General features: G+C 35.9%; 1 protein-coding gene across 6 annotated transcripts in view; it reads right to left on the reverse strand.

The window, feature by feature from the left end:
* Positions 1 to 1,415: 1,415 nt before the first annotated feature.
* Positions 1,416 to 16,937, reverse strand: part of IL18R1 (interleukin 18 receptor 1) — a 46,106-nt gene continuing 30,584 nt past the window's right edge. For 4 of the 6 annotated variants that reach the window (XM_036028348.1, XM_036028346.1, XM_028516196.2 and 1 more), the window contains 4 exons: positions 14,323 to 14,462; positions 10,304 to 10,465; positions 5,520 to 5,678; positions 1,416 to 3,699 (listed from right to left, as the gene is read on the reverse strand). In XM_036028348.1, the coding sequence (XP_035884241.1) occupies positions 3,344 to 3,699; positions 5,520 to 5,678; positions 10,304 to 10,465; positions 14,323 to 14,462 (817 nt within the window). In that variant the 3' untranslated portion in view covers positions 1,416 to 3,343. The remainder of the gene's footprint in view (positions 3,700 to 5,519; positions 5,679 to 10,303; positions 10,466 to 14,322; positions 14,463 to 16,937) is intronic. The other 2 variants (XM_028516197.2, XM_036028349.1) reach the window with 2 other exon arrangements.

The following is a 16,937-nucleotide window of genomic DNA, read 5'->3' on the forward strand; positions in this document are numbered from 1 at the left end:
ATCAGTATTCTATTACTTTAACTTAGGCTAATATTCCAATTTTTCATATTTATTTGCAATTTGCTTAGCTTTTTCTTTTATATTCTTAGTGACACCTCACCAGCCTCCAACACTGGGAGCTTGTTTTCCATTTCAGTTACTTAACATTTTAATCTTCAACTCCACTTCATCATGCTGTAATATAACATCATTTTTTATTTCTCTGAGAATACTAATGTTTGTTTTTAAATGTTTTTCCTTTGACTTATCTCTATTTCCTCATAGCTCTGTTTTGTTGTCAGTCTTAACCTTTCATATGAAGAATATTTCTCACAACATCAAGCTGTATCAGGTGTAACATGCGGCATTGCCTCCCCAGGCATGTGTGTGCATCCACAAATCAGGCCATGAGATAAAAGCTGGTTCTCACAGGTCACGCACAGAATTCTAGATGCTGTTTTCACAGCTCCCAGCTTGGACTATGATCACTCTCAATGTGGCATCCAGGTGGGGCTAGAAGGTCCCTGTGTCCTGCCCATAGCACACACACATCCTGTTTCCTGTTAGATTTGTGGCTTGGTCATTCTTTGTACTCAAAATGATGGCTTCTCTCAGCTGCTGGGCCTTCTCCCTCAGAACTGTGCTTCAGGCCAAAGTGGCAAATTATTTTCTCTGAGTTTTTTAAAGCTATGTTTCAATTCAGCCCTGTACACTGATCTTTTCAAGTGTACACCTTCATACTGTGGAGGTCTTGAGTGCAATTTTATTCCTCCATCTCTACCCTTGTAGCCTAGAAGAAAACCTGGAAGTTCTTTGTACTCATTTTTTTTTCCTCTGAGCCAGCCTAAACAGTCCTGCATCCTCTCTGCAGGATGATGGCCAAGACCACCCTAGAATAAGGTGTCTCCCCAAGAAAGGGCCCACAGCCTCCAAAACTTTGCCTGATGTCTCACGGTTCAACAGGAAATTACAAAGACAGAACACAGTATATCTTTCTGCCCCAGCCTTGTCACACTAGCAAGTTAGGCGATCTGATTCAAGTCCCTGGACTTACTGTGTCTCAAGATCCTGGGTTTGGAATATGTGGGCAATAAGATCTCTCTCTGCTTTAAGAGAGTATAAAACTTTAATCTAACAAATGCTGCCAGTATATAATAGATATACATGAGGTACTTCTTTACACATCTTAGAGAGTTGATATTCACTGATTCTCTCAAATGGATTCCACAATTTAAAGACATCTGAAGCCATAAAAGAGAATGATCTCATTCCATCAATAAAAGTTAACTAGCATATGAAAACCTAGTACTTGTGCTGAGTATTGAGTGGTCTTGTAAGAAAGGGAATTCTTTTGCTTCAAAACAAGATAAAATGAAGAAGGTAGGCACAAAGTAATCTGATACTAAAAAAAAAAGATAGAGGTAGGATGACTCATATCTTATTAAAACAGATGAGAATTTACATTGACAATGGGATTAGAATCTTAAAATGAAACAGACATTAGATATTTCAAAACTGAAGTCACTAGACCAGTAGTTCATTAATACATTTTAAAACATATATTTAACATACACATTTAAGATATTTAATAAAAATATACATATTATATTTTAAAGCATGCATAGTACAAGAGAAAAGCATAATTATTCTCTGTAGTAGAGACTATGATGATTGCAATAAAATTTCTCCTGATCATATATTTTCACATATAAAACATGTTAGTAATTTAATTATTTTACTTTTTCTAGCCATAAAACTAGAACACAGAATTGGAAGCACTACAAAAATTGAATCACTTTCTGACATTGAAATCTCATGAAAATATCATTCCTTAATTTTCAGCAATGTTATAGCTGTTTTGAACAGTCTCTCTCTAAGCTTTTTTGGAACATTCACACTGCATGAATATGTTCTAACCAGCCTTCCAAACTTAACCAACACTTTCCTTTCTCTTTAAGGCTGATCCTTATCACTCACTCAGTGATTGTCCTACATAGACATCATTGCTGAGGCTATCAAGAAGGCTAGGCTCACAGTAGCAAGACAGATATATGTCTTCCAATGTCAAAAGTTGCTCCTGTCCAATGAAGAAATATCCTTGAACCTATTGGTATACCTCTCCTATACACTTCTCTCCATATACAATTAATGTCCTCAGGCATAACTGCCTTCTTCTCCATATCTCTTTGCTTTCCTGCTTCCTGGCATTTATTTTACTGCACTGCTAAAAATTTGATCTAAGTAATAACTAATGATAATAATAAAAATGGTAATAACAGTTAAAGAATATTAAGTCTCAGCCAAGAACTGTCATAGGTGCTTTATTCATTTAGACCTCCTTTGAAGTAGGTATAATTATTATAAACTCTAATTTACAGATGAGGAAAGTGAGGTACAGATCCATTAGAAAATGTTCCAGAGGTCACAGAAGAAAGAAGTAAACCCAGGATTTGAACTCAAGCATTTTGGCTGTACAGCTCACACACAAAATCATCATGCTATGTTGCATCCACCCTACAGGCATTTTAAAGGTATGACTTTTTAAAACTCAAGCAAATAACTATAATTTTTTATTGGTTGGTGGCTAATATGATCTGGCAACCATATTGTTTATAAACATTTATGTAAAGTCAACAAATGTTTTTGACCACTTTTGAAAGACCTGGAGAATCATTTGAATTAAAATTTGTATTTCTCAAGAAAAATAAAAAGTTGTTTTGGGTCACTTTTAAGAAGTTCCCACAAATAGACTTAAGTAAGCATGCCCTGTGCAGTGCCTCAGTGGAGTTTCAAGAACCATGCCTGTCGTCATGGAAGACATACACTAAACACATCCTGAGGCATTGGCTCTATTATAGCAGGCTCAAACCTAACTCCTCTACTGTGCACGCAGCCCTGTCAGTGATCCCCCACATCCCAGGGACTGTCCACAATGTTTAGAGCTAGGTAACTAGCTATAGAGTGATGGTGACAGCACCATTCCAGTTACTATTTCACCTGCTGGCTCACAGAAAATTCCACTTCATAAATTTAAAATCCTATAGTTCAATTGTTAGCATCTTAAAGATGTGCCCTTTTGTAAGGCATAAGTTATTTTGCATAGTCCCCAGCCTCAACATCCAGTTAGGGAAGAGGGAAAAACAGGAGGCTCTTGCTTTTTTATTCCAGGGCCTTCTGGGAACACACAACCACAGCTCAATGTTCAGTATTATCCCTGGCAATCTAAAGACATTCCATCTTCAGACTATGAGTAGGATTTTCATAGGGTTAAATATTTTGAATAATGCCCTTGGTTATAAACAGGCTCATCGACTCAGTCTCCAGAGTATCAGGAGTTCTTTATTACATTCAGCTTTTCTGCAGATCAGGACTGTGAAAGCATGGGCAAGACTTCAGATTCATCTCTCCACGGCTTGGCTGTTTTAGCAGGCATCAGATAAACAAGATTTTTCCAGAACCTTGAGTTATAAGACAGAGATTTATCAGCCTTCCACTTCAGAACTCTGTGAGATTTCAAAAGTTTTAATGATTGGGGCAAGAATGTGAGGTCACTGATGGGTGTAAATTCAATTAGGATTATTTTAATTTTCCTTTCCACCAGTGCCTCATGGAGTCCACTTTCAAGTTCATATCTGACTTCATTAGACATGTAACTTTTACTTAGGACAATGATTAGTCTTCGGCTTTGCTCTATCAAGGAGTGGATTTCATCAACAACAGCTGAAAATGCAAGATGTGAAATATTAATTTAAGAAAACTAAAAGGGTGAGCATGAAATAGAAATCATTTTGCACAGTCTAATTTTTATTATTTAACTCTGAAATTCACAAGTTTTTCCTTAAGACAAACCATTTATTCTCAATTTGATATGACTATTAAAAGCAATTATCTAGGTAACAATAATAATGAAAACTTACTTAGTACTTACCCTGTGCCACACCCCTTACTAAATGTTTTATGTATATTAACTCATCTAATTATCATAATTACTCTATAAAGAAAGTATACCCCCATTTTTTACAGAGGAAGAAGTCAAAGCACAGAGTAGTTAAGTAACTATCCCGGAGTCACACAGCTAGTAAATGGCAGAACCAGAACCTGAACCCACATGGTCTTGTTTTGTAGTACTTATTTCTAACTATTACACTGCCTTGCCTTCCCATGTGTATGATGGAGCATGCTAAAATAGGAATTTTAAAATTTTTAAGAAATGCCATTATTTTAGACCAGAAGTTGACAAACTTTTTCTGTAAAGGGCCTGAAAGTAAATATTTTAGGTTTTGCAGGTCATATAGCTTTTGCCACAACTCACCTGTGCTGTTGTAATTTAAAAAGCAGCCACAGACAACATGTAAGCAAATGCTTGTGGCTGTCAGTGAGGGTGGCAGGTCCCTGGTGACCCATGGGTAGTAGACTGTCAACCTCTGTTCTAGACCTCTATCCCTTTTCATAGAGATTTTCAACCAAAACATATTATAACTGAAAACAAACATTCTTTATTTAGGAACTAAGAAGAAAAATCTTTTTCAAAATGACTGCTAGAAAATAATGGTAAAATATTAAAACTGATGTAAAGGCAAGCAATAATGATTCCTAAATTCTTAGATAGAGTTGACAAAAATATCACAGTATTATAAGCATCTGACAATTTGGCATATTATTTCTTTTGAGAAGTTATTTATAATTAAACAGTAATATATTTTCTCTTTCTAATTTGTAATATTTTCCTTTCTAATTTGTATGATTAGAGGGAAAAAGCACAATCATTTCTTAATTTACTGCCACATCTTCAATGCCTTGTTAAGAATTTGGCACAAGGATGAATTCAGTAAACGTTGGATAAGTTAATAAAGTATGGTACCAATGAAGACATCATAGGATTTGAAATGCATCAGCACTCATGGCACCAGCTTTCAAATGTTTGCTATTAAAGACTTCAGAGAAAACATGGACATGTTAGTAAATATCTTTGATTTTCATTGTACTTTGCTGCAAGAAATTTGTTATGGTCATTTGTATTTATATATTAATTTAAAATTGACTTTCATAATTATATAAAACACCAATCTCCTTTTATTTTTTCCAATTTTCCTATTTCTTACTTTAGTTTTCCCACCAATGTCAGCATAATAAAGAGTAGTGTTTTTTTGTGTTTAAAGGGTCATGTATTAAATGAGGGTCTGGTTCTGCTGCACAAAATATCATCAAAACAGGTGTTCTTAACTATAGAGCATTTCTAAATAAATGCTTCACAATAATGCCAGTTCTGGAGCTGGTTCTAAAAATGAAATGCTTGGTCCCTTTCCAAAATTTTAAAGAACTGGGAAGTGCAATGAAGAGACAGGGTCCTAAAGGGGCCACTAATGGGAGCAGTGCAGTTAGTTTGTTTTCTCGCTAATCACTACACTGATTTAGCTGGTTATTTCTGGCCAGAAGGTCATTTATAATTGTTTTTAAGCCAAACAGGGTTAGGCTAAGCTATTCATCTTATGAAAAGAAAGTATATCCACTAGTTTTCTATTTGGCTTTCCCTTTCTTACCTCTCCCAGGCACTACATCCCTTTCATATATGCATAATTTATACCCAAAATGTTTCTCCAACACCCTGGGCAGAATCTCCACAGCGAAGGCATGTTCCTCTCCATTCTCAGGATGACATTCTTTTAGGTAAGACACAAAAGCATCATATGTCTTTCCATCTAGGATGAAAGACATATTATTCCTTTAATTGGTATGTAAATGAAAGTTTAAGTTTTAATTTGAGTGAAAGTTGTGAAAAATGGGAATGGAAATATTGAAAAATAAAAGTTAAGTATAGCATCTGTGTGTCCACACTCATCAAACTGTACACATTAAATATGTGCAGTTCTTTGTATATTAATTATACTTCAATAAGCTGTTGAAAAAATGAAGAAAATACTTATGATAGAAAGCAAATTAAAAAACAAAACAATGTTTAGGTAATTCCCAAGTTTCCTCAAATATTATTTGCTTCCATGATTATTCTTTATGCATTATTCTTTATTTCTGAATTTTTAAATGTCAAAAACAAGGAATAACTTAAATTATTAAAGACAAGCATAGCATCCTCAAACCTTATATACTATTTGAGCAATTATCAAATGTTTTTACTTGTAAGCATATACATCAAGACTCCTACTTTTTGACACCAAAGAGAAATAGAAAGAAATATAAGTCATAGATTTGAGAAATAAAGGAATTAGAAGACAATAGAGGATAAAGTAACCCAAATATGTCCTTGTTCTAGCATTGGAAAGCAAATTTCACCTTGGCTTATTCGACTTATATCATTTAATTCTACCACCCTCAGTGTTTACCCTCAAAATGACCCCCTCAAAAATGTTGATAAAATTGGTAGTTACAAAATAGTCACAGGGATGTAAAGTACAGCATAGGAAACATAGTCAATAATATTATAACTATTTATAGTGACATGTTAGTACTTGAAGTACTAGGGAGAATACTTTGTAAAGTATATGATTGTCTAACTACTATGCTGTACACTTGAAACTGATAGAAAATAATACTGAATGTAAACTGTAAATGAAAATGAAATTTAAATTAAGAAAAAACACCAACAAAGTTGAGTGCTTACACTGAAGAGTGGGAAATAACAATAGAGGCAATTGAAACAATATGCTATAAAAACACATGCTATGATGTTTTAAAATATTATTTATATTTATATAATAAATAAAAATACAATGAATTCTAGTCTATTGAAAGGTTTTCATTGATGATAGCATCTTCCCCTATTTTATTCCTAATAATGAAGCAGTATTCAGTATCCAAATGGCTAAAGGCACAAATTCAAGAGTAATGTGTTATCTAAATAACAAAGGGATTCTACTAACTGGGTTACTAAAAAATTATATGCATTTTTTTTACTTTCATCCAATATATCTGAGAAGAGGTAACACACAATGCAACAATTTGAAAAGTTTACAAATAACACATTGGCAGACACAAGAGAGTGTAACACAAACCAAACAAATCAAATAATCTTGTCAGAGAATAAGGAGTGATCTTGCACATGCTTTCCAAAAGAAGGAAATTTTGAGTCAGGTCCTAAATAATGTGATATATGCTAATTGGGACAAGAGAGGAAGAATGGAAAGTGGTAGAGGGAATGTTTTATCTATATCCCATGGCAATTGGTTAGATGATAGAGGAGTTAGATGTATTCTTGGGTCCATTATTGTGATTAACGAGTTTGATATAAGACTAAATATTATTGGATCTTTTATTAAAATTGAATATAACGAAACCATTCTAGATCCATATTTTTGTGGTGCCACATCATTTACACTCAAAATCTGACTCAATTTCTTTAACAGCATCCAGGCTCACATAACACTATTTCTGGCAAAAACTTCTTCAGTTCTACTTATAACACTCTCATTAAGCAATCTGAGTCAGAACCTACTGCTGATTTAAAACAATTGCTTTACATAATTGCATGCATGTGAATGACAGGATGCTTGGGTGAAAGTGCAGAATTAACATACATATCAAAGATAGGTTTAAAGTTGGTAAAAATAGAGCCAGTTCTTAACATAATCAGTAACTAGGTACCCTGGAAAATTCTATTAGATTGCTGTGAAATACAGGTGTTTATTAATATAAGAGTGAGTGCTTTCATTAATACAATAATTATTTCAGTGATTAAAACAGGCATCAAGATGTAAAAAAATAAATAAGTACACTTCTGGAAAGGCATATTTTTTCATAATCATATTTAACTAATTGTAATAAATTGGAAAGATAATTTAGTCCAATTTATATTGTGATATACATGTGATACAGCTTTACTCTTACCCATGTAAAATTAGTTTTTCAACTATTAATTAGCTTTCAAATTCATTTTTTCAAGCAGTTCTTTTGTTGGCTTAGCAAATAGGCTAATTCATATTATAATTTATTTTTCAACCCAATTAATGGAATCTTTGCTGGCTTCAATAATGGACACAGTGTCCAAACAAAAAGTAATTTGAAAGCTAATAATTTTTCCTTGATTCTGTATAAATAAAACCAACATGTAAATGGGTTTTTGGGACTACAGAGAGTCATTCAGACTAGTGCTTCTCAAATTCTGTAGCAAATAATGACATTTTAAGTTGGTTTTAGCTTTTTTGGTTGATTGATTTCTTTCATTTCCAATCCTTCATAAACCAATAACTGAACACATTGTTGGATAGTGCAGCAATATAAAATTGCTATAATGTACAAGTTTTAATTTTTTGTACTTGTATCTCCATCTTTACTTTTTCACAAATGAGTTCTGTCCATGGGCCACAATCTAAGTACAGCTGCTGTGGAGCACATCTCTAAATATTTCTATGCACAGCCACATTGAGAGCTAAGACATGTGAATTAAAAAAATTTCTGTGAATTGGGCCAAACACAACTACAAGGATAAACAAAATCTTAGTTGAAAATCATAAAGAGACATTAGTGAACACCCATTTTGAGATATGCACTGATCTATGCAAGTAGAGACCCAGTAATAAAATAACAAAAACAAACCCTCCACTTTGTTGGAGCTTCTTTCCTCAGCAAAATCACACACATGTGCAGACTCAAATCCAAATTAACTAACTTTGCTAACTTTATATTAGTAAATTAAAAGTTGTAAATGTGAAAATGAACCTGGAAAAATCTCAAAAAATGTAAGAATTTATTTATAACTTGAGGTTAGGAGGGCCTTTCTGCTTATGACCACAAATCCAGAAACCATAAAAGAAAGAATAAATTTGAATACATTAGAGAATGTGTGACATAAGCAAAGTCAAATGACAAATTACAACCGGGAAACAATATTTGCATCTCATATTATAGACGGTAGGCTAACTTCCTTAAAATGTAAATTAATCCTCAAAATACACAAGAAAAAAAGCCAACAGCCCAATTTAAAAAATGGGCAAAGTAATGGATGCTACTTTGAGAAAGGAAATAAAAATGAGTCTTAACCAAATAAAAAGTTGCTCATGCTCTTGCAAGAGCATGTGAAATGCAAATGAGAATTACATTGAAATACAACTTTTTTAACCAGCCAGATTGTCACATATCCAAAACGTTGTAGGTAAGACTCTGGGAAAAGTTACTCCTATCATTTGAGAGTTGTAGGCAATACAGTCCTATGAAGGGCAAATGGGCACTATCTTTCAAAATAAAAACTATATCTATGCTTGGTATGTCCAGCAATTACACTTTGGGGAATTTTTCCTTCAATTATATTGCATACATATGAAACAATCACTGTACAAAGCTATTTGTCACATCATTTCTATAATAACAAAATGTTGTAATATAACCCAAATGCCCATCAAAAGGTGACTAAATAAACAGTGGTATATCCATAGAAATAAAACTCTGTAGGGTTTTATCCAAAGAAATAAAATTGTAAAGAAAATGAGAGATTTTATAAACTCTCATTATGGCAGAGTATCCAAGGTATAGTAAAGCAAAGTTCAGAATAGTGTATATTACACAAGACTTGTTTTTTAAACAAAAGTGGGATAAGATTCATATTTGTTTGGATGTACTACCAGGGGATGATGGGTACATCATGGGTACACAGATATGGATAGGCTGGTAGGAAACTTTCTACTGTATAATTTCTTAGATTTTTTTGTGCTTGTGCTTTGAAATATGTGTGTCCTACACACACACACACACATACACAGATGTGTGTGCACATACACACAAAAGCAAAAGCAAGTACAATGGATTAGATTGATTTTTTAAATTCAGTAATTATATTGAAACTTTAAAAGATAGGGGACCTGAGATATAGATTCACCAGATCCAATAGTAGTAGGTAAAAACAGGCAGATCTGGTAGACTAGAACCCAGGTCATTTAGCTTCTAGTTCAGGGTTCCTTAAAGTACATCATGCAGCCTCCTTTGCCAGATTAAAATAATGAACCATAATACAATTCAATTCAATTCAATTTAAATGATCTCTATGGAGTGAACCCACTGTATAAGGTGCCCAGATGGTGCATGAACAATGACATTGAGTTCCTGGGATCAAGCATCTCATAGAGCATTTAGTAGGATATGACATAATACATGAAACATTTAGAGAACAATTTTTGGCAGCATATAAGTAAGCACAAAAAAAAGATAGCATAGACAATATCCATAATGGATTATACATTAAGAGCAATTTTTCCTATGGAAAACCTGTAACACATATTAAGTCAACAATATAATCAAAATAAGATGAAGTTTGTTTTTTTTATTAGGTTTCCTAATGAAACCATAGGATAAGAAATCCCAACATTATGATATTTGTTACCTGTTAATGTTTCATCTCTTCTCATGAAATGTCTACAAAATAGAGCCAAGTCAACTCTATAAGTGACAACCACAATCATTAGGCACACGACTGCCCCTGAGATCAAAATAGCTATGATTATTCCTCTAGTGAAGACATGGTCTGGGATATCATCCAGTTCTGCTAGAAAGAAAAATAAAATAAGAATAATTAATCAAAGAAGTTTTACCATTGTCTTTCACCATCATGCTGCAGATATCAGTTTTTACCATTAATACTAATCCAGTTGTCTACCCAACATGTTCCATTGAGTTATTCTACATTCCCGTCTTTATTTTGGGGCAATGATCTTTCTACTCCCATTTTATATTTATTTTTTTTCTTTTTATTAAACTTACTGGGGTGACTTTGGTTAATAAACTTACATAGATTTTAGGTGCACAAATCTATACTGCATTATCTGTATACTGTATTGTGTGTTAATCACCCCAAGTCAGGTCTCCATCCATTACCATTTGTCCCCCCTTTACCATCTTCTTCCTCCCCCAACCCCTACTGTTGTCTGGAAATCCCCACAATGTTGTCTGTGTCCATGAGTTTTTTTCTTTTTTTAGTTCTATCCCTTCACTTCCCCTCCAGCAACTGTAAGCCTGCTCTACTTGCATTTTTTAAAGAATAAAGATGTGCACAAGGCTATTCAGACACCTGAACTGAAAGCATTGTAATGTTGTCTATGTCTATCTGTGGAAGTCAGATCTCTAGGGTTATATAGCACTAGAGTGAAATACAAAGGGAGGGACCCAAAGATGGATTTCAGAGAACAGGTTTTAAACATAAATTAAGGTGAATCATCTTGAGAAAGCAATCACTTAACTGAGATCATCCAGGCTCTCAGCCTAGCTCTATCAGTTATTTTGTGTCCTAGGATGTTGGGGCCCACCCTGCCTAGTCTCAGGAAGCTGTAACCCCCCACGACTAAGGCTGAGTAAGAGACCTCTGAACCAGGAGCCACTAAGGAGACAAAACTTATTTCCCTGGCATGAACACTGCCTGTTCTGTGCCTGGCCTCCTATGCTTGATCAGTTAGCCAATGACGGGTAAGATTTCCCATGGGGGGGGATCATCTAAGACAGGCATGATCACGTGGAGACCTCTGGGAAGAGATTTGGGGCTGTGGAAATGAAGGGGTGATCGACATCAACCCCTGCCTCCTCGGCTTTGTCAAAGCCTGAGTCCTTGTTCTTAGTTATGAGAAATCCAAGTCTCCTGGCTGCCTTTGTCTCCTCTGCCCAACTCAGGCCTGTGGAAATAACAGGGGCTCTAGTCCATACCAGAGTCAGTGGAACCCCAGGATAATCAGGCCTGGGACATAGAATATACAAGATCCTGTGAGATCTGCTTGCTGGAGGATGCTATTGAATTAGAATATGAAGGCACGGGCAGGAAATGGGACTAGCTTTTAGACCCTGTAGTCTTTTTAAGTGATAAAACACAAACTCTCAGCCCAGAATCCCAGCGAGAGTTCTGTCAGACCCTTTGAAAACACCTATTCCTTTTTTATCTTCCCTGCCAGACTGTAATCCACAATGTGTCTGTATTCTTAATAAAAACCTGCTTGGGCAGGAGAACGGGGTGCTCTCCACTAGAGAAAGTGGCTGTTTCATCCCTATTTCCCCACAGGACTCAGTTGTCCCTGTGTATGTTTTTCTTGTGTTTCAACAAGCATCTGTAGCAGGGATGGATACTGCTGGCCAGTGCCCTCCACACTAGGAAATGTCACTGATGCCCTTAGCTGTTAGTATCTTACCCTGTAACATGAACATAATAATAATTTCTGCTTCATTTATAAGGTTGATTTTGGAGGGATGATTAGATGAGATAGGGCATATAAGTAGTTAACAAAGCATCTGGCATACAGCTCTAATAATTTTGTAACATTTTTTATGAAAGTGTCCTTTGCAAAAAAAATTTCTTAGAATTATTCAGTTGATGCTCACTATGGAAAGTATGAAATAACATGAAAGAGTAAAAAGGATAAAATAATTTTTAACAACCATCCACAATGTGGTAATAGACACAGCTAACATGATAGTATATTTCCTTTTGGGTTATTTTCCCTAAAAATATTGACTTAATTGAAGGCATATGAGTATCACTCTTTATTGTATAACATTATATTCTGAGCAGTTCATTAGGTCTTTAAAATTATAATTCATAATATCTCAATATTTAGAATGATTGCAATTTTTATTAATATATATAATGCTGGAATGAACTTATGCATAAACCTTTATGAAAGTTTCTGATTATTCTCCTAGAGTAGATTCTAAAGGTAGAGGGAGTTCTAGGGCAGAGTATGAACACGCATAAAGCTCTTGAAATCTTTACACAAATTTTAGGAATGATCTTTCCCATAAAATTAACTACTAGGATATAATTAAGCCACCATATTTTCTTAATAAGTAAGCTCTGAAATAATTCCAGACCCTGGGGTTCCTGCATCTTTGAGAGGTCTGCCTATCCCTGTGTGTGCCACACAAATACACAAACACATACTTTCACACTGGCACATACACTCCTGCAGGTAGAATGGTGGAGTGGAAGACCCTATAACCCAGATGAAAGTGGTGAGCACAGCAAAAGGAGACATGATCAGAGTAGAAACCTCTAAGGGAGGGACAGAACAGTCAAGCACTAACAGAGGGAAGATGGCTTGGTGAATAGCAGTCATCGAAGATCCAGGCAAGACAATGGATCAAGTGAAAATAATGGATTTGACAGTCTCTCCCTTACATGTGCATGGACCAAGGCATATATGTCCACATGAGGGGGGAGAACATCTGTGATAATTCCTACAGAAGGTAAGAGAAGCAAGCAAATCAGTTAATTTCAGAGCTAATCAAGTCTGAGTTTTGATATCTTTACTTGTTGTATGGCATAGGGTGAGTTTCTTCACTTTCTTTACCTGTAAAAGCTTGTAAAGATCAGGTAAATGATGGTAACAACTTAGCACACAGCCTGTTATATAACAAACACAAAAAGAATGCTAGCTATTACTATCAGTGCATGTGCTACACTATTAGAAGAGGTATTCTAGGTGAGCAAATGGTAACAAGGATTTCACACCTAGAGAGGGAGCTTCTGGCCTTAGGTCCTCTCTCCCTCACTTCTTCAGTTTCTCACCGAGGCCAAGATTTAACACATACACTCATGTTTCTCTCTCTCTCTCTCTCTCTCATCTTTGTTTCTCTGTATACCTCTCTATCTCTCTCAGAGCCTAGCCCTTCCCTGCATATTCAGGGATGGATGCTCCAGCCTGGGAATGAGTAGTGAATGAGTACTAATAACTGGAAAGCATAGTTTTTTAGTCCAAACACAGCCATTTCTAAGCAGCTACTGCACTAAAGGATCTGGGTTATATTATTTGGTCGAGGATGGAGGTAGGTGACTCTAGAAAGCTCCACCAGGTACACACTGAAAAATTTTAAGAGTCCTCTGATCAGAGTCACCAGTTGTCCACTTGCCACATTCAGGAACTGGCCCAAGGAAGGGAGGCCCCAGTTAGTTGTTACCGAGCAAATGACCACACCCAAAGGCCCCCTGTGCCCAGTGCCCAGCTAAGGTAGGCTGAAGGCAGCAATTACTCCCAGTATCTTTGGCCTTAACCTCCACTCAATTACACGCTTTCCTCTGATTGTCTGGCTGTGCCAGTGTTGCCCTTAGTGCCTCCCATGACCTTCATACACCTGTGCATCTGTCTCCAAACTCTACCTGCCTCCCTGCTCTGGCCCTGGTTTCTGCATAGGAACTGGCATATTACTGAGGGCAAAATTATACATTTTCTACTTGTAATCTGGGCACAAGGGGTTCCAGCATGGGCTGAGCACCAGTTCTGCCCTGAACACCTATCACACAAGGTGTTCACCTCTCAGAAGCCTGGTTTCAGATGTATAAAATGAGGACATGATGATCTTTGAGGAGTCTCTCAGAAGCAACATTCAAAATTTCAGCAGACTTCCAAAAATAAAACTTTCTGATACCTTTTTTTAGCAAGATGAAGCTTTTAGTGTCTATGTCCCCCTCGCTGGCCACAGTGCAATTATATAAAAAATTTAGATTTATTTCATTAATATTTTCAATTCTCAATGTTTTTGAAGCATGCCATTTGCCTTCTGAAGTCCTGTAAGAGAGGAACATAATTTAGCACTAGGTTTTGTTCACTGCCAGCAACATTATCCATGAGAGAAGATTTCACATGTGCAAGTACTCAAAGGCAGCAGCTTTGTGACTCATCAGATTCTCCCTTTCTGGTGGGAACTTTTAAAGTATCACCACAGGGAACCTGCCAATCTTCCATGAAGCATTGGGCCCAATGGAAACAGCTCTCCTGAACCATCTGGGGAAGGTATTATGAACTACCTAGAATTAAAGTGCCTGAAAGAAAATTATGGTAAATTAAAAATACAAGACTGCAAGTTATTCAGCATAGATACAGATTCATATCAAGTTTTTGCACTACTAAAGATCACTTTTATTTGTTCAGCATTTAAAATAAGTTTTAAAACAACATTATCCTGCCCTGGCTGGTGTAGCTCAGTGGGTTGAGCACGGGCTACGAACCAAAGTGTCACAGGTTCAATTCCCAGTCAGGGAATGGGAATGCCTGGGTTGCAGGCCACAGCCCCCAGCAACCCCACATTGATGTTTCTCTCTCTCTCTCTTTCTCCCTCCCTTTCCTCTCTAAAAATAAAAATTAAATAAAGTCTTTTTTAAAAGTCTATTTCTAAGGAATTTAAAAAAAAAAAAAAAACAACATTATCCTCAGATACTCCCCCAGAAAGATGAGGAACACTAATTAAGTTGCTCAGTGAGTGTGAGGAAATGACTGAGATAACCCCTGGAAGAAGAGAAGTTTTCTTTCTCTTCTTAAAGAATCCAAATATTCCTATTATTGAATGAAAGACTAATGCTCATGATACCTGCTTCCTCTGCAGCAACAGGTTCTGACAGCTCTGGGTCATCCACTACTCCCAGATGGAGTCATCCCTGATATCCCTAGAAGCAGGCATCTCTGGTACCTGGGACACAGTACCCATTGTAGCCTCCAACCATCTCAAATACATTTTAGAACACTGTTCTGTACAGAAATCACCAATACAGAATATCAACTATCTTACATCACTGAGAAATCCAGATGTGAAGCACACAAGGCCACTGAGAAGCCAAAACAAATGACAAAAACCTTGTATACCCAATTATAAAAAAGACCACCTCACTCTCTTAGCTTAAGTTAGGCTTTATTTTTTTAATAAGTTTGGTAGGTTAGTTTTCTACCTCTCCAAAAATTAACAATAGAGCACTAGAAGGCAGAAATTCAAAAATGCATAACTCCAGTGGAAGACAGATTCTGAAAAGATACAATGGCAGGATGGCCACACAATTCAGCTGAACCAGTGCTCACTGAGCACTGATCATCATGTACCTGCCCCTGGGTGAGCAGCCTGTAAACAAGTGTCAACAAGAACTGATAGCAGGATGATGAAGAATATTTTTTAAAGTATAAAAAGCAAAAAACCCCTCAAAAGTGCAGCTAAGGTGATAGAAATCTTAGGATCACTGCTTACTAGAACTTGAGTGTATCAGTACATTAATAATTATAGTAATGACCCAAAGTCATTCAGAAAAATTTAAATGACCATAGACTTAGCATGTTTTTTAAATAAGTCTCACCATTTCTTAATGGAAGAATACAGGTTATTTAAATATCAGTATATGTCATTTGGAACACTTTGCACCAACATTGCCTCCTAGATATTTATATCTAATCATTGCCCTGTTTGCTTTTTCTACCCATTCTTATTGTGTTTCTAATTTCCATGAATGGATTCTGACAAGAAGATGTTGCAATACTTACTATGTTCAATGTTAATTCAGGTGACTGGTAATTTAAATTAGTATTTGCTTGAGACAATATCTGGAAACCCTTTCATACTTGATAAAATTTATCAATGCTCTTTTAATTACTTTAAAAATGATAGTCACTGTAAAAAAATGTTCTAACTACAAACTATTCTAAAGAGCAGGAGCTAGTATCTATGTCAGTGTGTCCTTTGCCCATGAAAGAAATTCCCAAAATATATACATTACCGTGTCAATGACTATTTCCTTATTTCTCAAGTTTCTTATAGTGAATGATGAAAGGCATGTGTGTCAGTAGAAGATGTAGATCTGGACAGGTAGCAGGAGACAGCCTGCCTTTGGCCTTGGTTGCACCCAAGTCCCTGCAGGGAAATGCACTGAGTCATTCTGCACTTACAGACTCCCAGCTGGTCTCACAGTGATGCATGGGCAATACAGGTAGGAATGCCTACTGCATACAAAGGACCCAGATTAACTTATACATGTCACAGTCTCCCATCCTGATCTTTATTATGGCTCATTAGTAAAAATAAAGCACTTACCAGAATTTTCAAAATCCAAAACAACTGTAGTCTACGTTATCACTCCTTTTAAGATGCTTAGGTACAATCCCCATCTCTTCATCAACCCTGGCTGACCAAAAGCTGCTTTTGCAAGGTGATGCTAAAGAACCTCATTGAATTTCTTTCTTTAGATCTCAGCAATGAATTTCTGCATAATCCATCAATATAAAGTA

The sequence above is a fragment of the Phyllostomus discolor genome, chromosome 6, assembly GCF_004126475.2.
Source record: "Phyllostomus discolor isolate MPI-MPIP mPhyDis1 chromosome 6, mPhyDis1.pri.v3, whole genome shotgun sequence".
Taxonomy (NCBI): domain Eukaryota; kingdom Metazoa; phylum Chordata; class Mammalia; order Chiroptera; family Phyllostomidae; genus Phyllostomus; species Phyllostomus discolor.